Raw genomic sequence first — 21,916 nt, 5'->3', positions numbered from 1 at the left:
TCACAGTCGGCCTTTACATGGTCCTATTGATAAAATTGTTCGCGTGTCGTTCACGCTTTTTGACTCATTAAGGCCTTGGACGGAGCGGCTCCCCAAGCGGAGCAGTAGGGTACCTTGGTCGCCTTAAAAGCCCTCTCTCTACCTCTGCAGCTCTTGGGAATTTAAACTGGGTCTCATCCTAAAGTCGCTAGGCCAGAGGTTATAGGGACATGTTCATGGCTTAAATTTATTGCCCTCAACTTCTTGTTTATCCTTTTTTTCCCCATTCATGCTGCTGATCAAAGGGGTCATCTTCAGTTCCCCACATCCTCTCCCCCCCCTCCCCATCCCTGCTGAAGTGAAAAAGAAATCATCCCATTCCCGGGACGGTCCCTACAATTGCACCCTGGAGAGCCATGATCGATAATCATGAATGCCGCCGCGGACAGGCGCGACATTTATCTCGTGCGTGCGCATATGTATCATCATTAAAACTATATCCATGACCTGCACCGATTTAGTGCCGGCCAGCAACCCCGGAGCAGGCAAGGCGGCGGCAGCGGCCCCAGCCGCTCCGGGCCGCCCCGTCCCGTCCCATCCAGTCCCGTCGGGGCGCCCCGGGCCGCGGCCGGCAGCGGCGAGCCTGCGGGTGCCGCCGAGGCGTGCAGCCCCGCTGCTTCTCAGGCCGAGGAGATGCTGCGGTTTCGGGGCTCGCCCTGAGCGTGTCAATACTCGCCCGTGTCTTCCCGGCGGCAGCTCGCTGGCGTAGGGGCAGGCCGGCAGCGCGCTGTGCGGTTGGGCTGGAGGAAAGCGCAGGCAGCGCAGTCAAGCGTCACCTCAGCGTTAGCACTAACCGGGGAGGCAGCGCTCTACCTGCTCTCCCAGCACCTCCCAGCACCGTGCGGTGCCGGCCCGGTACAAGCTGAGGGGCATCTTTCCGGCTGCAGACTCGTAAGACTCACTGGTTCAAAATTGCTCTTGTCCCCTACGCAGATTCCTGCTGTGCGGTGGCCTTCACTCTCGCGGTGACACTCCTGACTGCGGTAAGCAAATCCAGATTAAAACCCACATTACAATCACATCGAAAGCAACGTGCTAAGGTTTATCCTGCAGAAAGGACTTACTCGAGAAGCGCTTGCTCAGTTAACTAGTACCTATTGTAAGACACCTCTAAGTATAGCTTTTTTTTTTTTTTTTTTACGGTTTGCTGTTGAAATTAGTAGGTCTGACTGTTAGTGAAACTACAGCAAAAGGCCCCATACTTGCAATCGCTTTTGGAAGAAATGGATAAAATCTGTACATGCAACTATCCTTAAGAGCAGAGAGAAATTTTCAGATTTCTTCTTTTTGAACAGTTATAACGTATATAACAGAGAAAACTTCCTAGCAAGAATTAGACAGAGTTATAAAAGCGAAACTGGAAGATCTATTTTTTTTGCTATACTCTTTGGTCTTACAGGCACATCTGGATAGGCGTATGTGCGTAAAAAAACAAAAGTTGCATACTCTTGCTTTTCAGTTCCTTAAAAATTGTTGCGGCTTTTACCCACCCTGAATTACGACTAACTTAATCCCAGAGCTTCGTTTTAGCTTAATCGAAATATTCACAGGAAAAAAGAGGCTTTTAGACACAGTCTGTTCGAATCACTTCGTTCTAGTTTTATTTACAGTCGCTTTTTGTTAGGCTTCACCTTAGAAAAGTAATCTCAATGAAGGCAATTTTGGATGTGGGAGAGGAACCTGTGAATGTATTAAATAAGGAATCCAGCTGCCCATTCTATTCGCTAGACGTCTGTGATATCTTCTGGTCGTGTGTTTCTATTTCCTGGCTGTTGTATGCCTCTATTTCCTAATGTGTCTGCCTCCTAATAACACGAATTACACAGTTTCCCTAGTACTCGCAAATGCAGCGGTTTGTGTTCTACAGGGGCTACCGCAGCTCATATTTTGTGCTATTCATCTTACTTAAGGATCAAAGCTGTTCTAAATAGATTACTGGCCTGAAACCAATCCACTGAAATGGTAATATGGTCGTTCTTTAAAAAAAAAAAAAAAAAAGTGTAGGTATTTTCTGGTGTTTTCCCATCAAGTACCTGCCCAATTTCTGTATGGCACACGCCAGGAATCAATAGAAGTTAACAAGTCCTCAAAACATTCCCCATCTCTTTGTTTAATCTCCTTACAATAAAGCCAAGGGAAGAGAATTAAAAATCTTTGAAGTATATTAAACCTCAAAAGGCTCAGCCAAGTAGACTTAAAATAGTCACTTATTTTCCAAAACTGGTTTGTCGAGGAACAATAAAAGGAAGTAAAATTTATGGAGAAATTATACAGTGGATTTGTCACTTAAAATATCGTAACTGTCTCGGGGACAATACCCCATGCTGAGGATTAATGGTCCCTCCAGACCTTTGATTCACCAGCGCCTTTTCTTTGCCCTTGACAAATTGGATTTTTAGGAATGGGAAGGTCGCCTGGCCCATTGTTTGCTGGCCATTCACAGTGCTTGATTATGCAGGAGGGTTAGGGAAAGGCTCCATGTGACCCTCTTGGATGGGACTCTGCAGCTGCTCGAGGAGAGAAACTCTCTCACCAAACTCTGCGCCCTAGAGCATCCGCCTGCCAAGGGGTCCCCCTCCTGCTCCCATTGAAAAGCCGGCGTGCACACACCGCCGCGTCACTCTGCAGGCGGAGATACGCCTGTGTTCATCCTTCTCTCTGGCTGTCTCTGTCACTCCAGCCCTGTTAAGTACTTTGGGTCCCTGATTGCTCATACCCAGAGGCAGCGATGCAAACGAGCAGGGCTCCGGCCATCAGCGTGAATGCAGAGAGCTGCATCCCAGCTGGACTGCGTCTGGGTCCTGTGCCGGGCATCTTCAAACTGGGCAAGTACCTGTCAGACCGCAGGGAGCCAGGACCCAAGAAAAAGGTATTTTCCTATGGTCTCTCCTGCATCGCTGGACCTTGCTTTTTTCGTTGACTCGGGGGAAGCCCGGGCTTTGGAGAAGAGGCTGCTTTCTCCCCGCTCTCTTCGATCCTCCCTGCTTAGAGTGAGCCAGGAAGAGGAAGGGAAGCGTTTCTAGAGCGTCCCGAGGTTTCTCCGTGCGGCGTTGCTCGCGGGCGCAGACGGAAAAGTCTGCCCGTCCCTGCCCTCTCCCCCTCCTGCCCGGCGCCGGGGGACCCTGCCAGCCCGGCTGGCCCCGTCGCGGCGAGCCCGGGGGACCTGGCGGCTCCCTCGGACGCGGCCCTGCCTTGGAGACAGATCTCCGTGAAAGCGCCCGGCCCGCCCGGCGGCCGCCCGGGGCCCGGGGCTCGGTGCTCGGCGCCCAGTGCCCGGTGCCGGAGGGAGCAGCTCTGGCCGCGGGGCTCCGCTCACCGGCGATCGCCCCTTCCTCGCTCTCTGCGCCCCAGCGCGGAGCCGCCCGGTCCAAACCCGCCGCGTGTCCCCGGCGGGGCCCCCGACCCCGGCCCAAACCCGCCGTCCGCACGGCCCAGGATTTGTCACGGTTTCCCTCTCGCTCCTGGAGCCCCAGCAAAAGCGGGGGCGTGCGGCTTTCACATCCCCCGATTTTTGTCCGGGGGCGGGGACGGCGGGGAATTGCAGGGAGAGGCAGATGGACTGATTTATTTCTATGTTTCGTTAGGGACTCTCTCCGCCCAGTGTCCTCGGCCGCTGGTCCAGCAGGGAAAGAGCTCGCCCCGGAGCCCCCGGAGTCCCCGGAGCGCGGGCTGCGGGGCCGGCCGGGAGCGCGGGGCGAGCGGGGCGCGGGTGCGCCGGGGCGGGCGAGCGGGTGCGCGCCGCGGCGGCCGCAGGTGCGGGCGGCCCCGCGCCCGGCTGAGCGCCGCCCGGCCTCTCTGCAAGCCCCTGGGCCAGCTCGGAGCGCCGGAGACGCAATAACCCGCACAGCCGCAGCGGGACGGGGGTGACAGGCAATGTCTGAGCTGAGGAAATGGGCGACTCCTCGCTTAAAGGGGCGCGCAGGAGGTGGCGAGGGGCACTTACCCGTTCAGCAGGCTTTTCGGGGGTCTGGGGACGAGAGTGCCGCAGCCGAGCCCGCCTTCCATCCCCCCGTGCTCACGCGTTCCGCTCGGATTTTTAATGCCCTTTAATTGTTTTTAAACGCTCTGCCAGCCCACTCAAATTTATTTCTCATCTGGCTCCATTGGTTTCTCGCTGTAGACTGCTTTGTTCCGATGACTTTTATTGCACGGTCATTGAGCGAATGGGCACTTCATTTTCTCTTTGTGTGGGCAAGCAGATTATGAAGTATGGGGCTACAGAGACTTGGTAGCTAACCAGAATCCTCTCCTCTTTCCCCCTCCCGCCTCCCAACAAGTCATGTATTTCACGATCGTTCTGCACGGATTCAGAGGCTGCACAAATTCTTCAGAATCGGCTAATAACATTTACCTGGGCATTTAATATAGCGTAAAGCTGACTGCAGCCACTGCGACTGAACAAGGTGCATTTGGGCCAGTGGAGCCCAAGGGAAAAATGACATTTATCCTCGTAATGCCGCACACTGCTACAGCATTTTCCCCCAGGCACGAGCTCTTTCATCCTTCCTCCCGCAGAGCAGCATGTTACTGCAAGCCCCTCTCAGTTCTTTCAAGGCACCTGCAAGTCGAGGAGGGTCCAGCTCAAAGAGGAGTAAGGATGGACGAGTCTAACTGGTGGAAAAAATGAGATGCTGTCGCCGCTCTTTCCCAGCTGTGATTCACAGGCACTTGCTACCTGGTTGCCTGGGCAAGGGGAGAGCTCAGGGGTGGCAGGCGGGCCGGCAGGCAGGGGCACGGGTGAGCTCTTTGCTTTCTTTCTGCTCTGTCTCGCGTGGGCGCCGAGTGGGAATGACAGCGGTGCCGCCTGTGTTGCAGGTGCGGATGGTGAGAGGGGAGCTAGTGGACGAAGCCGGGAGCTCAGCTCTGGAGTGGATAGGGTTAATCCGGGCTGCCCGCAACTCCCAAGAGCAGACCCTGGAGGCTGTGGCGGATCTGCCAGGAGGACAGGTACCCCACTCGCGGCTCCGGGCCAGCCTGGCACCGCTCTCCGCCAGCTGTGTCCCCTCTCAAGGCTCCTGAAGAAGTTGCCTTTCTCCCCCACAGATCTTCTACCGGGCGCTGCGAGATGTCCAGCCAGGAGAGGAGCTCACCGTGTGGTACTCCAACCCGCTGGCTCAGTGGTTTGACATGCCCATCATTGCCACTCCGACGCACGACGAGAAAGGTGTGGGTGCCGGGGCACCGTCCGCTGGGGTGGTTTCTGCGCGGGAGTGGGGGTGAGGGGTACAATAAAACTCCCGGGGCTCCTTTCTGAGAAAAAAATCATCACGGCATTGCCACTTTCATAGTTTTATATCCGCGCACACGCACACACATATATGTGCACACGTGTGTGTGAGTAGGTACAGCCATTAATTTCAGATCGGCTGCTTAATTGACATCTTTGACGGGAGCTAAAAATGCGCTAGGCAAACGTAAGCCATTCAAATAAACGCTCTCAGAGAAATTAATACCAGCACAGCTGCAGTGACTTTTAACCTGCCACCCTTTAAAATAAGACTCCATCTGCTCATTTTAAGGGGTGATATATTGACTTGGTATGTATGGAAAGGCCCGCATGCCTCGAGTCGTTCCGTCATGGGCACAATTTTATGATCTTTTGATAGAAAAATGGGATTTTATGAAACAATGCTAGCGTTGTTATGCGAGACAGCAATTTATCTTCATACGTCTTAAAAACGCTGTTTTCACCGTGTGTGTTCTTTGTGCAGAGCTTCAGATGCTCTTTTCAGGTTGTATTGAGGACAGTGACCTTCTAGTGCTCAGACTGACGTAGTCGCGCCAAAACGGGTAATGGTCAGTTTGTGTGAATTAGGTTGCATTAGGTAAAAATAAAGTCGGCGTCAAATAAGTATGCCGAGGATGTCAAGCAAGGGAGAGGCGTCAGTCTTGGATCGCTTGTTTCAGTCCGCAAGCCAATTCTCAGCTGGAATTGTACCAGTCCCTTTTACGGTGTTTTAAAAATCGATAGCGTGGGTAGCATATGAGAAGGGGGGAAGAGAGTATTTATAAACATGGACTGCTTCGGGGTTCATCTGTCGCGCTTGCCTGGCGGCGGGCACGTCCTCCGGCGCTGCTGCGCGGCCGGACGTTGCGGCCGCGGAGGGCCGCGCAGCGGGGCCGCCCCGTCGGGGACAGCGCGCAAAGCTCACGGCGGTCCCCCAGGTCCTGCGCCTTCCCCAGCACGGCGTCGCGCAGCCTGTCCCCGAGAGAGGAGCGAGGACAAGACCCGGCCGGGGGCTGAGGCTCTAGCCCTCCTTACGCCTCAGGGCAGCCAGGATCAGGCCCGTCCCCGGCGGCACTAAAAGGACATCGCTTGCCAGGCTTGGCGATGGCAATTAATTTTCAGGCGAACACGTGCGATGCGCAAAAGTTCCTGCTTGCACTGAAGCTGCGCCCGGAGAAGAGATTCGTGGTCACGTTTCTGTTCCTCCCACCAAGCGCGGCGAGGCCGTGGGTCTGAGGCGGGGGGTCTCCTTAACGCAGCCGGGGCACTGGCGAAGATCTCCGACTGCAGGAAGGACGAAGCGGTGATGGGCTCTGACCCCTCTCTCCAGCGGACTCTGTCTTTGCGTGGGTACCCGGCGCTCCTCGGGAGAAGTGACAAGACAGCTCGGGTCTGCCAAAAGCACGCAGCGTGTGGCATCTTCCTTGTTAAGTCACAGCGGGGTTAAGTCGCAAACTGACCCCGCAAATCTGCTGTTTCTCCAGCTCCTTAGTTTCCAGACTAATCAATACGGATTCAGAATATAAGGGGTGTATCAAAATGCGATGCATTCTTCTTCTATGGCTAGCATGACGGAAAAAGAGTGGGAGAGATTCATAGAGAGCTTTATTTTTTAAAGTTTGGAAATATTTTGAACGAACGCATTTAACCCCATTGATCTGGTTTTGCCGTGATGAACAAGGGTGTCTTTTTCTTTTTCTTTGTTTTTGTTTTTCCCAAGCGATCGTTGCCTGGGCTTGATTTTAGCTGGGGGAAGTCACCCGTTCAGCTCCAGGATCGCTCACGGGACGAAGCTTAGCTGGTCTCGCCACGCTTTTGCAGACAACCAAAGCCGAGCAGCACCTTTGAAAAGCGCTACAAAGCCAAGGTTTCTGAGCCAACGCATTAGGATTTAGACCGGGGAGGTTCCTGACTGCAAGCCTTTCAGACCTTAACGCTAGTTTACCTGTTTTTCAATGCAATGCAATAGGATTACTGCAGTGGTTCAGCCTCCCACTGCCCCTGAACAGTCAGACATGCTCCCGCCTTCCTTCCCAGCTCAGCCCAACAGCGTGAAAAAACACCCGACAACCGATGCGAGATTCCCGCAGAGCCGGAAACCCTCCTACTTCAAGGCAAGCGAGGAAGCGACACGCACAACCCGCGCAAACGTGGGATCCATTTTAATCCTTCCGTGCCGCTTGGCATCCAGGCGTCCCGAGGAGAGCCAAGACTTCTCCTATCCTCAACGGCCCTGAACGCACGAGCTGCCACTGGTTGATCCCCGGGAGCCAAACGTCACCCGGAAAGGCCGCTTGGAGGCTGGCAGCGGCTGCAGGTCCCTGCGGGGGCCGGAGCGCGGAGCCGGCCCCGCTCGCGCGTGGGGCGCCCCACGCCGCGCTCGCCGAAACATTCATTTAAAGTGTTCCCAGCTCCAGCACGAGCTCTCGCCTCTGTTCGGCGCGTTTCCTCGCGTTTGGCTTTTTAGGGCATAAGCTCTTAAGCAAGGACCGGTTGTTAACGCGTAAGGTGGGCTACGGCTTGTAGGAACTTCAGTGGCTTTTGAAATACCTTATCGGTGTATTTTGGTGACTGAGGTGAATAAGAGCGAGACAGAGATGGATAAATAGATATAGATACACAGCTGGATAGCTGGCAGCATAGACAGGCAGACAGATAGACAGACTGCCCGCCGAGGCAATGTTTCATCGTCAGGGCTGGGAAAAGGCGCCTCCTTGGAAGGACTTTCCCCACTAGCAGGGCCAGGAGCAGGAAAAGGAAATCTGCGCCTTCACCGTGCCGGGCAGCCCTCACACAGCCGCAGCCACCGGGTTCTGTTCCGCTTGAGAGAAGCCGAAACGTTTAGGGCCGGGGCACAAAGGGCACTGTCCCCTGAAAGGGGACGATTACATATGGCCCATACATATCGGATATTGTCTCGCCGCGTAATGAGGGGCTCACGATCATTAGATTGGCCTTTGTTCGCGGCAGCCGACTCCCTGACATACGCTGCCTCTTCTGCAAGCGCCAACAGATGGGCCCCCCGACAGACGACTCGCGGCAGCAGCTGCTCCCCCCGGCCCCCCGGCGCCCGTCCGCGGGCGCGCACCCTGGCCCGCGCAGCGCCCGCGCCTCGCCGCGGGTCGGGCCGGGCCGGGCCGGGCCGGGCCGGGGGCCGTGCGGGCCGTGCGGGCGGACCGGGGGCGCCCCCCGCCGCGGGAGCCGCCGGGAGGCGGGGGGCCGGGCCGGGCCGAGGAGCGGTGGGTGCGCGGGGCGGAGCGGGACGAGGGCCGGTGGGGCGCCGCTGACGGGCCGCTGCGCTTCCCTCCGCAGGCGAGGAGCGGTACATCTGCTGGTACTGCTGGAGGACCTTCAAGTACCCCAACAGCCTCAAGGCCCACGTCCACTTCCACTGCGCGCTGAGCCACGGCCGGCCCTTCCTGCACCACGAGCACGGCCGCCCCGCCGAGGCCTTCGGGCTCGCCGCCAAGGCGGCCGCCGAGCTGCCGGGCGCCGCCGCCGCGCTGCGCGGCCCCTCCGCGCCGCCGCCGGGCTGCGGCCCGCAGGAGCCCGTCAAGCGGGAGGCGGCCGCCGCCTCCCCGCCGCTCGCCAAGCCGGGGGCGGCCCGCAAGGCAGCGGGCAAGGAGGAGCAGGAGCGGGCTTTGGACATGAGCGTGGGCTCGGCGCGGAGCCAGGCGCCGCTGCTGGGGCTGGCGGGCGGCTCGACGGGCGGCAGCGGCCCGGCTTTCTACCCCGGGGCGCGCTCGGCCTTCCGCCCCGCCGGGCCGCTCCGCCACGAGGCCAAGGGCGCCGCCGCGCCGGCTTTCGCCAAGCTGCTGGGGGGGCTGAAGGCGGGCCGCGCCGCCGAGGCGCCGCCCAAGTGCGCGGCGCTGCCGGGCGAGGCGCCCCCGACGACGGCGGCGGCGGCGGCGGCGGCGGCGTCGGCGGCGGCGGGGCTGCCGTGCGGCGGCGGGCTGCGGGCCCTGCCGCTGCTCTCGCCGCTGGAGGAGGCCTCGGCCTTCCGGCACGTGGAGCGGGGGCTGCCGGCAGCGGCGCTGCCGCCCGGCCGCTACCCGCCGCTGCCCGGCGGCGGCCTGGAGCGCTTCGCCCTGCCACCCTTCGAGGGCCTCAAGGCGTACGCGGGCGAGTGCGGGCTGCCGCTGATGCCGCTCGCCGTGTACAACGGGGAGCTGCTCTGCAGCGCCGCGCCCTACTACCCGCTCAAGCTGCACCTGGGCGGCCTCCTCAAGTACCCCGAGTCCGTGTCGTACTTCGGCGGGCCGGCGGCAGGGCTGCACGGCGCCGAGCTGGGCTCGCTGGCCGGCATCGACCGGGAGATCGCCATGCACACGCAGCAGCTGTCGGAGCTGGCGGCCGAGAAGGGCCGCGGGCGGCTGGAGGCGCTGCCGCCGGGGGCGGCGGGGGCGGCGGGCGGCAAGCCCAAGACCGGGCACCTGTGCCTCTACTGCGGCAAGCTCTACTCGCGCAAGTATGGGCTGAAGATCCACATGCGGACTCACACGGGCTACAAGCCCCTCAAGTGCAAGGTGTGCCTGCGGCCCTTCGGGGACCCCAGCAACCTCAACAAGCACATCCGCCTGCACGCCGAGGGCAACACGCCCTACCGCTGCGAGTACTGCGGCAAGGTGCTGGTGCGGCGCCGCGACCTGGAGCGGCACGTCAAGTCGCGGCACCCGGGCCAGAGCCTCGGCAAGGCGGCCGAGGACAGAAGTGACTCTGCCTACCCGCACCCCGAGCAGGAGCAAAAGACTGACGACGAGAGCGACGTGGACGTCTGCTTCACGGACGATCAGAGCGACGCCGAGACGAGCAGCAGGAACCGCGAGCAGTAACACCCGCGCGGGCCGGGGTCGGGGTCGTGCCGGGCCGGGGTCGGACGGGCTGGAAACCTCCCCGTAGCGGAGAGGCAGCGAGACGTGCGTGCTCGCTGCGGACTCCCGCCTCCCGGTCCGGAGCTGCAGCCGCGGCCGCGGGACGGGTGGGAGAAACCCCGGCGGGCGCCGAGTCCCGCCGCGCGGGCGCCGAGTCCCGCCACGCAGGCACCGCTTCCCCCTAGGCGCCGGTGTTTCAGTGGCCATATATTTTTATTGTACCTTTGTGTCGAGGAAATTGTGCCTTTTGGAAGCGATTCTTTTCTATCTACTTTCCTGTCACTTGTTCCAGCTTTCCGAGCTGTAGGTCTCAACACAGTCCCGGTTCTGCAAGCGTCTCTGGCATCTGTACACTTTGACACCTCAAATGTACTTTGTCGGGTCTTGAAAAAGCAATACCAACAGCTTTTTGGAAAAAAAAAAAAAAGGCAACAAAAAGCCGCGTTTGCAGCACTGAAGAGGTTCGTCTATGAGAACAGGTGCACCATTTGATCAAGTTGCAATTATTTATAACAGATAATATTTGAGTAACAAATGTAAAATAAATATTGAAAAGCATGAATCTAAAAGCACGCACTATATAATTTTAAAGGAAAGACACTGTTTGGTAGAATACAAATGTGGTGTATGTTTGTTTTCTAATGAATGATGGACAGTGGATACAGTATTTTGGTCTTGGTTCCGGTTTGTCATGCGATTTTTAAAAAAAAATAAAGTTCCTGACAAGCTACTCTTTGTCTAGCTGTTCACTGAAGTGCTGTCAGCAAGATCTCTTTTTTCGATGTAACACTTCTGATAATCAGGAGCTTGGCTCAAATCCCATTATATCCAGCGGCTTTGAATCAAGCTCTACACAATTTGCCTCTCAGTATCTTCTCCGAATATTTTCCTTCTCTAACTTGGAAAAAACAAACGAGCAAACTCCCAAACAAAACTCACTCCGTTTTTCCCTATGCCTACGACTTTTTGAAAGCAATTATTTGAACGGGGCCAGCACAGAGACATTAAAGGATATCCATTATTAGTGTGCTTTAACTCCTTTGCAAACACGCCTCCTTAGAATCACTGCTGCTCTAATCATCTGAGTGAAAAATCTCTTTATCTTGTTGGTACCAAAACCGAAACAAGTTCAGCTTATAAGGCTGTCAGGAAAACATCTTGTTTCCCCTGGAAAATTCTCCGGCTCAAAGCGCAGAATTGTGAGAAGCTCCTAACGGTGAAAAGGCAGTTACGCAGCTCTCCCCTCTGAAGCCAGTGCCCCGCTGGTTTCAGTGGGAGTTTTCATTCGGGTGGGCAGAAAAGACGTGAGAGAGCCGCTGGTGCTGGTCTGGACAACCCTCAACCCTCAGCCAGGTGATGAACCTTTTCGATTGAATCGGAGAGTCTCCAGGATCATTTCGGTCCCGGGTGAAGGTGATGCAAAGTAAAATACAAATGGATTACTTTCAGTGTCTGAGAGAATTTCAAAGATATGAAGCTGATCCTCCTTTTACTCACTTAAGACTAAACGCGCATGACAGTAATAGAAAATGGAAATTCAAATGCGAGACTTGGGTTTCCTTTAAAGGCTTGTTTTAAATTCAAAAGCTGTAGGACTTAGATTTTTTTTTCTGGGCTAGTGCACTAAATACCGACTACTCAATTCGCTGTTATCATGGGAAAGTCTGTGTTGCTGTCATGTAAGTAAATGGAAAAGGTCTCTCCTGTGGACTCTAAATAGAGCAGGATCTTGTTATTACCTTCTCTGGAATCAAAAATCCTGTTGTCATTTATGGCACCGGGAGCGGGCTGTGGACTTCAGGTGGCCAATTCTTTATTTCAGTATTTATTTATCTGTTCCCTTCCCAGAAGAAGGAAATCTTTCACGGCTGGTGCCGGGGAGAGATGCCTCATGGACACTCCGAGGCATAACTCCGGCATTAGGGCTGTTACGATCTCAGCGGAGGCACCTGTGTGGGGCTCCCTCAGGAGTGAAATGGCCCTTAAAATCTTCCAGCCACCTATCAGGTTTGGATAATTGTCATCATAGAAAAAGCTCTCTTGCAGCCTATAGTGACAAAGGCTAGAAGGATAAAACCCTAATCTGTGATTTTTTGCATGTCGCTGGAGTCTGTATGTTTTAAAAAGTGTCCTACCTAATCGCAATACTTCAGCTACCTTAAAAAAAAAAAAAAATCACTCCGGACCATACAGCTTGTATGGATTTACGATCTGTATATGTAAAAATTAATGTAATATTTGAGTTGAGAAACAAAACACGAACGAACTAAATAAAACCAATGGCAAATAACCAAAGCTGAAAAAAAGAACAAAAGGCACCAGTACTTTATTTTCTATATATGTATTTTTTACCGCGGTGCAGCGGCTAAATCGAAATGCAAAATATTCGAGGAGAAATTCTGCCACATTTCATTTTCAGGGCTCTGCTCCCGCAACGTCCCTAGCGGAGACGTGTGCTCCAGCACTGAGTACATCCATCCAAAAATGCGAGCCATATAGCGGGCCGGAATCGGAGCCCTGTTAACCAGCCCGCGACGAGCACCAGCGTGGCTGAGCCGCCGGTAATCACGCCTGGCGGAGCTCTCCTGCGCCGGGCGCGTCGGGGGAGACCCTGCCCGGCCCGGCCCGGCCCCGCCGCTTCCCCGGGGCCGTTGCGGGGCGGCTCTCCCCGGCTCCGCGGCGCCGGCCCGAAGGGGCGTCCGCGAGTGCCCGGGCGCGGGCAGCGCCGTGGCGCCTCAGGTGCAGCGCGCTGCAAAAATAACAGTCGCATATGTCCCTGACGTCCAGCAGCAGACACCTGGATCTGTTCACATGCCTTCTTGTGACAAGTGTCTCTTAAAATATTTTATTTTATTTTATTTTATTTTATTTATTTTTATTGGCGATAATGTTCTCCTGCAACCTGAGTGAAAGCCAGCCTCGGAAGCCTGGACTGCAGTATGTACTTTGCAAGTCCGTTAAAAAACAAAACAAAACAACAACAACAACAAAAAAACGGAAAGACAGACTCTTTTTTCGTTTTTGTTTTTTTTGGTTTTTAAAAGTCGCAGCACCAGCTCCGGGGGCTCAAGCGCCGCTCAGCCCGGCGCAGCGCAGTGCTCGGGGCGCCACGCCGCTGCGGCCTTTGCCCGGTGTCGGCCCGCGGCGGCGGCGGCGGCGCGGGCGCGTGTGTCCCTCGCTGCCCGCCCCCTCGGGGCGCGCCGCCCGCCAGGTGTGAAAGCCCATTGGCTGAGCGCCCGGGGTCCGCGCCGCTATTGGCCAGCCGGCGATCCGGGCGCCGGCCCCAAGGTGGGCGGGCGGCGGGTGCGGGGCCGCCGCGGGCAGCGCAGCGCTGCGCCCGGCCCGGCGCGGCGCATCCTCCCGCCCCCGCGGCATCTGCCCGCAGCCTGGTGGCTGGCAGCTTGCGAAGTCACCCGCTTTTCGGGCCTCTTCCTGCATCCTCAGGTCTCCCTGGGGGCAAACAGGGGTCTGAAAAGAGGTTTAAAAAAATGCACAGGTGGTAGTGTCCATGCCGGCTTGACTGCAGACCCAGCCGCGGCACAACTTACTTTATGTTTCGCTCTCCTAACGTCTCTAGGATGGCTATTGCTGCTGGCTGCAACAGTGACTAGCGTTTGTGACCGGGGAAAAAAATGGCTTTTCTTTCCAAATTTGTAAACATTCGCTGCTACAGTGAAGGGAGATGTTCTCTGCATCTTTATATGGAGAAAATAACATTTAAGCAAATTTACAGAAAGATTTGAGCTCTCTAGTTGAGGAAAACTTGCTGTTTTGATCCATGCAAAGTGGAAACTCCAGGCAGAAAGGATGGTGGTGAGGCTGAGAAAGAATTATCGCCTTTAAATATCACTCACTGAGAGGTTTGTTTGCTCAAGGGCCATAGAGATTAAATTACAAGGTTTCCCTATTTTATTTTTATGGGACACTTCAGAGTTTTTTTGAGAACAACTGAATGGAGAATAATGAAAAGCTTCATTCTGCAAGTTAAGTATAGAACATTATTTGCTTGTTAGAAGTCAAGAGCAAAGAGTAATATATATGTATATATTATATACATATGGAGATGGCTTTTGGACATTGTTAGGAACCGGGCTAAACATTTTGGAAACTGGTCTTTCAGTTTCCAAAAATTAGTTCTCTGTCCCAAGTTTTCTTGTAGAAACAATTGGTTTGATTGAACTCTCATTTTTTTTAAACTTGAAAAGCAGTTTTGATGATGTTTTGACTTGCCCTATTATTAGCTTGTTTATAGAAAAAACAGCAAAGCCTGTGTGCATCTGGCAGGAGGTGCCTGAGCATTGCTAAAAAGCAAATGTAAAGTTCTTGGAGGTGATCTTGTGACCTACCGATCTTGGGTTTGCTATGAAACTCTGCCATATAACGTATTAGTTAGTGCTGTAATTACTTAATGGCTGTAGTGTACTTAATGGCACCGTCTGAAGATGCACATGGGAGGACATGGCACAATTAACCTGTGGGGCAGGGTCTTACAGACCAGGCATCTAGGTCTTACTACTATAATTTTGCTGAATAGATTTAAACATGTTACTTGAGTTTACAGCTTTAAACAACCTGGCAAGTAACCTGATTTTGCAAAGGTATTAGGTACCAGCTCTTCCCAATGAAGCTAGTGGTGCTTATTTAAAATTTGTCAAGGTCTTCGAGATACAGGTGAAAACTTGTCAGAACTGACTAAGGAAATGGCTGCAGTCTGCTGCAATGCCAGTGAGTTCAGACTATGGACTGGCTGCTAGTACAACACTCAGAGGAGGATTTGATCACTTCTGGGCAAGGCAATGGCACTATGTATTTACAGGCATATAACTTTTTGCATTGAACATATTTTAAATCACATGCACACATGTGATCTGACCAGGAAGCTCTGAATCTTAGACTGCTACAGGTATGCAAATGGGAATGTTTTCGAAGGTCTTTTTCGAACACTGTAAATCTGTGATGTGGCAAAGAAATATGATTTCTAGATTCATAAAAATCTAGGAATTCACTTGAATACATTCATGCTGAAAATATTTCTATGGAATTATTTTTCTTTTTTCACTAGAAGTTATGGGCTTGGAAGGATGTTTTGAAATAGTTGCTTTATTTGTAAACAGTATTTTCAATGAAAAAAAAAAATCCCCAAACCTGCACCTGATGAAGTAAGCAGAAAGCCTGAGATTCAAACTTCCTATGTGACAGGAGACATGGGGAAGGGAGAAATCTAACTGCACTTGGCTTTAGGTCAGGGAATGGTGAAGGTCAAGGATTGTTTTTAATCTTTTCCTTTTCCTCAAAATCAGCGGAAAAGAATGATTTTAAACTTGACTGTGAGCAGTTACTTCCTGAATTATCACCTTAAGGTAAAGAGGAACATGTCAAGGTCAGGTTCAAGCTCACTGGCATTCATTGGACCATAACAGATAAAATCTAGGAGCAACAAAATGCTTTCAGGTATATTCAAAGCCAGTCCAATGAGGAATGATTCCCTACAGAATGTCAGATTTTATGAACTTGCATTTTACAAGAAACAGAAGAAAGAAGATCTTTAGCAACTGAAAGACATAGCAGAAGAAACGGATTACTAGAGCTGAGGTATATATTCAGCTATATTTAGAGATGATATTATGAAATATTATGAAATAGTATGAACAAAGTTCACAAGCTCTCTCTGTAGACTTGCAGCTGGATGTGATTTTTGATATTTAATGTTTTGTAATATTTTATCTGTTGTGTTTTGGAACATGCTGTCCTCTTTCAAGGGGTATGAAAAGAAATTGTGGACTATTGGCTTCTGGGTTGTTTGATTTGGTACCAGTTAATCTGAAGCCCCTATTTGAAATGGAGAAAATGTGCATTAGAAAAGCAACATCAATAAACTAAGGGTTCAGGGTGCTAAGGCATAATTCCTAACCTTTTTTTTTTTTTTTGCTGTTTGTATTACTTTAGCTTTATTGCGTAAGAATAAACAATTGTGTGGGGAAAACATTAGGAGGAGGGATACCATGGGAAGAGATTATATTTTGCACCCTTTACACCTTTGTAGTTCATAAAACCTGCTGGTGAGTCAGAGCTTTAGCTCTGGAGCATATAACTGCTTTAACTCTGGAGCATATAACCGTTTCTTGCAGCATGAACAAAAATTTTTTTTAGCTCTATTCAGAAAAATGGAATACTAAAAATCCATTTCAACTCTGACTCCTACGTGTATGTGTAGAACTTCCACTTTTCCATTTTCCAGTGCTCTAAACAATGCAGTAACTCAGTAAAAAAAAAAAATCCCCCCCCCCACCATTTCTGAGTGTATTTATTGAAAAAGCAAAGAGTCTGCATACCTCAGGGTTTTCAGGGATACTTCACCGGAGATCCTGCTAGCCACAGCACAAGGCTAAAGAACCCTTCTGAGAAGACACATTTGCAACTAAGCAGCAACTTAAAATAACTCTGCTACTGATGGTTTGTCCCCAACATGCTCTTTTTCCCTGGTGAGAGAGCACCTTATTGTAGAAACAAGCATAACAGACATTTCTGATTGAAATTAAGGGCTCTGGGGACTGCCTCCAGCCCTTGCACTGAGCTGAGGCAGGATTCGGGGCTCGTGGCTCCCCGTGGCCCACAGTGATACTTGTCTTTGAGTCAGCAGCTCCTAAGGAAAACTGCCTCAGCTTTGTGCAGCCCAGAATTCACCACGTCGATACACTGAAATTTTGTGGGCGATTTTTCTTTTTTTCTCTCCTGATTTTAAAGCAAAAACATAATTTGGCGTTCCTTAGCTTTGTGTTGGAGACAGCCAACTTGATGAAAAGAATGCTTTTTGGATAAAGCGGTGGGAGGAAGCTAACTAATTTTTCAATGTACTGGCGTGAGAGACATAAGAAACTGGAAACAAGTGTGTTGTATTAAATGGTTTCAGTGATTCCATAACAGATTGTATGTTGAAGTCAAATGAGGCAGTTTAGCAGCTGAAAAAAACTAGGGAGACTTAAACTCCTGAACCACTTAAGTTCAGTGTAAGTGGGGCAACTAAGCTGCTTAAACTGCATTTTTCGAAGCGGCCTGAATCAATTTTAAAATGTGCCTCTCTGCTTTGTTATGATTTTTCAAAAACTCTAAGATAGTGACACTTAGAATTTCAGGAATATTGTTTTTAACTAGGGTAATAAATAGGAAGGAAGCGTGTAACTTTTTTTTCCTGAGCAGAAGTTGTTGGAAATAAAATTAATAATATCTCATGATTTTGTCATAACTTATGGAAAAATATCCTGTTTTAAGAGTATATCATAAAACAGTTGCAAAATAAAATTATCAAAGTAAAACACTATACAGTGATGCAGAGAATTATTTGTCCTGATTAATAAATCCAATGTTTATCTTAAAATAAACCAGAAGAATTAAGTATAAAACATAACCCTTATCTCTGGTTATATGCAACTCTTCCATAAAGGTCTAATTTACCACACTTTGTACTAGACCTTACTGCTTCTTGTTCTCAGCTTAGTGTTTTGGAAATAAATTAATTTTTTTGAAGAGCAGAGTAGTAAATGAGAATCTGTAGTTAGAAGAAGGGTTTCCTGAAATGGTTCTTTATGAATTCTCAGTTATATTTAAAGTCAAGCTATACATTTGTAAAAAGAGAAACACGTTTCACTGATGATGATGTACCACGTAAGAAAAGGAACAAATCCTTTTTGCTTTTAAAATGTCTTCTACTTTTATGCAGCAGATGGTGCTAGATTGTGAATATATGTCATTATTTGATTTATTTATAGTCTGAAGAATGTATGGTGAAAGACATGGCATTTACAGTGTTCAAATAGACTATGCAGCAAAGTGATCTTTATAAACTCATCTGTTTAGGCACAGTCTTCTGTGGTGTGCATCCTTTTCCTGATGTCTTCTCTGCGCTGTTCCAAGACATCCAGAATTGTTTCTATCTATAGTGCTTAGGAAAGACGCCAAAACTAACAAGGAATTGAGTGACAGAATAACAGTCAGTTCTAAAAGATAGCCTTTATCTAAAGAATATGTAAAGCAGAGGCAGAGGTAGTAGGAGTTCCCACAAATTATATTTGCCAGCGTTCCTGTCTTTTGTGCTAGAGTCTTGGCACTGCTGGGCTTAGCTTTGGCAGGTACAGCCATGCTACCGTAAGGACAAGCCAGGCTCCAGCTGCCTGGAAATCCTGTCTACCTTTTGGGCATGTGACAGGGACCTTCCGAGGGAGGACTCTAGCGTGAATTTGCCTCCCGTGTGCCAGCCATATGATGTTGTTCCAAGAAAAAGAAGTGTTTGGGCACCCACAAAAGGATACATGTTTGGACCTGTACCCCGACTTCCTCTCAACTGGTCTTGCAGCTCACCTGAAGTGCCTGTTTGCAGCCTGGCACCTAAACTCCCTAGAGGTAAAAGAGCTACAGGCGTGACCATATGTAACTACCAAAGTCTAGGCTCTTACATGTCTTCTAACATTATCCTAGCTCTGTCCTACCAATTTTTGTTCAACAGATTTGTCCAACAAATTAAATTTGTTGGCTGAGCATTATTGAAGGAGCTCAGTGTCTGACTCTTGAGGAAATACAGTGGATATTTGGAGTGTAACTTTCTGGGCTCTTTTGAAAATTCAGGTGCAATAGTTTGCAAAATAGGCTGATCTGTTGCTTGATTTTACATTCTATTTCTGAACGTTCATTAGAATCCATCAGCTTAGGTCCAGGAATGACACTTCAGCTTTTGGGAAGGCACAGATCAAGAGAGATGCAAAGTTACAGTTCGTTCTCTCTTGATCCAATACCCAGTGAAAGAAAGAAGCAGTGTCACTACAACCTTTCCAAAGACCCTTTCTGGAATGGAGAAACACCCTTTTGGGATCCTTTAGTCAGAGGCTTATTAAATATTCAACAGAGAAAAAGCCTGCTCAAATACTGAGGACATCTAGGAGATATTTGCAAAGATATTCTCAAATATCGGCCCAGGAGGCATATCCTGGGATCAGTGCTGTTGTTTGGCGGTCAGTGCATTGGGATGTGTGCATGTGAGGTAGAAGAAGAATTAAATTAGTGGATTAGTAAAGTAGAAACTAGCAGAGTTTTCAAAAGAGTGACTGTGACCAAATTCTTTAATCTCAGCAAAGAAGTGGTTACTAAAGAAGCTGCAGAAAGTCTAATCACTGAAGCACAGCTAATGTCAGTGTATCCAGGTGTTGCTGCAATTCCTCAGGAGTGAGGCCTCAGTCACAGTAATGGCATAATTGTTTAGTGACTACACAGATGGGGAAAACAATATGAAGAACAGTCTTGAGGCTTAGATCACCTGAGTCATTCTCTCAGAGAGACATTTAAAGTGTTACCCCAACTTGCATCATGTTAAGGCTTTTAAATATCATTCCCTCAATGGGAATGTTTATGGAGAAATATCTGGTATTTTAGCCTTCCGCATACAATTCAGACTCCCTGTTCTTTCCTTCAAGGTCCTGTGCAAATTAGCTCCCATCTGTCTTTCTTTTTTTCCATCTTCTAGTCTATTTCTTGCCTTCCTTGCCTGGCTCAAGCTGCCACCTTTTTCTACTCTCACTTCTTATTTCTTCCCTGACAATTTTTTCTTTTATTTTCCAAGTCACTAGTTAAAAGTCTTCTGGAACCCCTTTTCACTAGTAAAGATGAAAGTATAAAAAGAAAAAATCAGAAATGGCTGGTTTGTGTGCTGTGTGCGAACCTTGCCTGAATTCTGGGAACCAACTTTATGTAAGTAAAAACTCTCTACTTGGTAAAATCAGAAATGCTCAACAGTAGAACATACTCATGTCGGACCATACAGATTTATACTGTTAATATTGGAAATGTATCTTAAATCCTCCTAGACCCCTAAAGGGTCTTGGTCTTTGGGAACAGGGAAAGTGTCACAGAAATTAAAGCAAGCAAAAGAAAGAAAAAGATATGAGAGAAACTGTAAGCAGTAATGATGTTGAGCTAAGTCTTGCTGGTGGAGTTGTTGTAGAAGAGTTTCAGTACTATTTGATAGACCCTGGATGTCATTCAAGAAAGATTTCTTAAATAAAACCACTGCTAGCTTACTTCAGGCCTTACTCTTTAGCAGAGTTAGCTCTTTTGAAGAAGCCAAGCCAGTCTGTAGTCGTCACATGAATTAATGGGTCAATTTTTAAGTCCTGAGAAGCAGGATATATTAATGTGGGCCCTTTGTACTTGTATAGATAGACCTTCTTAACCAAAGTCAGCTTACACTTACCCCCTTTGGAGTGCAGGTGAAGTAGATACTCCTCTGGCTGCAACCACTTCTGTAGGCAAGCTCTGGGCTTCCCACAGTCCTGAACTAGCTCAACTGTGGGAAAATGGGAAGTGTTTGTAGGAGATGATTAAAGAGATTTCTGAACTGGCCTCTATGGCAGTGACAAACTGGGAAGCACTAGTTATCTCTTTCTTCTGGAGGAAAAAATATAAAGTAGTAGTAATATCACACAGAAAGAGATAATTTCAAGTTTGTTCTTTGGTCAGTCTCTTTTACCTGAAACTCCCTGGAGAGTAGTGACCCCACATTGCTCTGCTCAGCCCTTGCTGCTATCCCAGCCATCAGCCCAGCCGACCCCTGCTACTTAGGGACATGGAGACTCGGAATCTCTCTCCTTTTCCCCCACTTTTCTGGAAGAAGCTGGAAGACTTTCCTGTTTCATTCAGTCACCTGTCTTTGTATGGTAATCACCTCACAGGAGAGAAGAGAAATTTCACAAGACAGCTAATTTATGTAATCCCTTTATGCCAATACAAACCCAGGTTTGCAGGTTCAAAGCTTTTACCAGGTCACCCTGTATCATGGTGTGTGTGTCATCTGTCTGTCTGTTTTCTGTCTGTCTGTCTGTCTATCTATCTATCTTTCTTTCTACCTTTTCCCCCACAGTGTTTATATTTATACATCTTTTCCATGACAGATTATCTCCTGCATTTTCTATTGAAAAACATTTCAGAAGGTCTTGTGACATGGCATCAAGTGTTTTGTCCTGAACTTGGTTATGGTCAAACAGGGACCCGTATTGGACTCTCTAACTTTTCTAAAACATTATTTAAACAATTTTAACACTATTTATACAAAATCATTAAATACCCACATGAATTTCACTATGAAAGTGACTGCTGTAACTCCTTTTTTGTCATAATTCAGGACTTCTCAGACACCTTCAAAATTAGCCTACTAAGGAAGGTGTCTTTAAGTTTTAGACACTAAGTGTTCACAATAAGGAACATTTTAATGCTTGAATGATTCTTTTCCAGTTCTGCCCTTCTCCATCTCCAGCCCTCGCTTTACTGCCTTTCCTCCTTCTCTCCTTAAGAGACAGCCGTTCTGCTTTGGAGGGAAGAACTGGCTTAAAGATCTCAGGGAAAGTTTGAATATAATGGTTTATTCTGGGTTTTTGTGAAAGAGGGTAGCTTGAATGAGGCTGTTCTAATTGCCTAGATTGCCTAGATAACTAGTCCTCAGTTTTAACGACTCAGAAGGAGGCAGCTGGGTTTTGTGGGATCTGTTTCCTCTGAGAGACATCTTTGTACTTTGCTGTTTTTCCTGAGCCTCTTGCCTGCAGCTCAGTGCGTTAAGCCTGGCTTTGCCTGCACACAGCCAACTTCAGCATGTTTGAAACTGAGAGGCAGATTACTGTCTGTGAAATGAGTTCGATAATCATAGAGTATTAAAGGGGTGTTAAGAGCAACTGTTCTTTGCCCATGATCTCTTTGAGCAGGAATTGTGCAGCAGAGGTTTCTGGCAAAAATAAAATATGTC

At 49.9% G+C, this 21,916-nt stretch overlaps 1 protein-coding gene across 1 annotated transcript; it reads left to right on the top strand.

The window, feature by feature from the left end:
- The first annotated feature begins 2,767 nt into the window (after window positions 1-2,767).
- Window positions 2,768-10,098, top strand: PRDM13 (PR/SET domain 13). The gene is made up of 4 exons (XM_067294805.1): window positions 2,768-2,908; window positions 4,855-4,986; window positions 5,083-5,203; window positions 8,579-10,098. Exons 1-4 carry the CDS (start codon window positions 2,768-2,770, stop codon window positions 10,096-10,098), a joined length of 1,914 nt encoding a protein of 637 aa, XP_067150906.1.
- Window positions 10,099-21,916: the final 11,818 nt, after the last annotated feature.

The sequence above is a fragment of the Apteryx mantelli genome, chromosome 3, assembly GCF_036417845.1.
Source record: "Apteryx mantelli isolate bAptMan1 chromosome 3, bAptMan1.hap1, whole genome shotgun sequence".
Taxonomy (NCBI): Eukaryota; Metazoa; Chordata; class Aves; order Apterygiformes; family Apterygidae; genus Apteryx; species Apteryx mantelli.
Note: the sequence above shows the minus strand (reverse complement) of the source record. Positions and strands in the feature narration are given on the sequence as shown.

Bases quoted from the DNA above. Each gene is read 5' to 3' on its own strand.
- PRDM13 (XM_067294805.1), top strand. From the start codon at position 2,768: ATGCAAACGAGCAGGGCTCCGGCCATCAGCGTGAATGCAGAGAGCTGC. The intron at 4,987-5,082 runs GTACCCCACTCG...TCTCCCCCACAG, and splicing joins CGGATCTGCCAGGAGGACAG to ATCTTCTACCGGGCGCTGCG. The intron at 5,204-8,578 runs GTGTGGGTGCCG...TTCCCTCCGCAG, and splicing joins TCCGACGCACGACGAGAAAG to GCGAGGAGCGGTACATCTGC.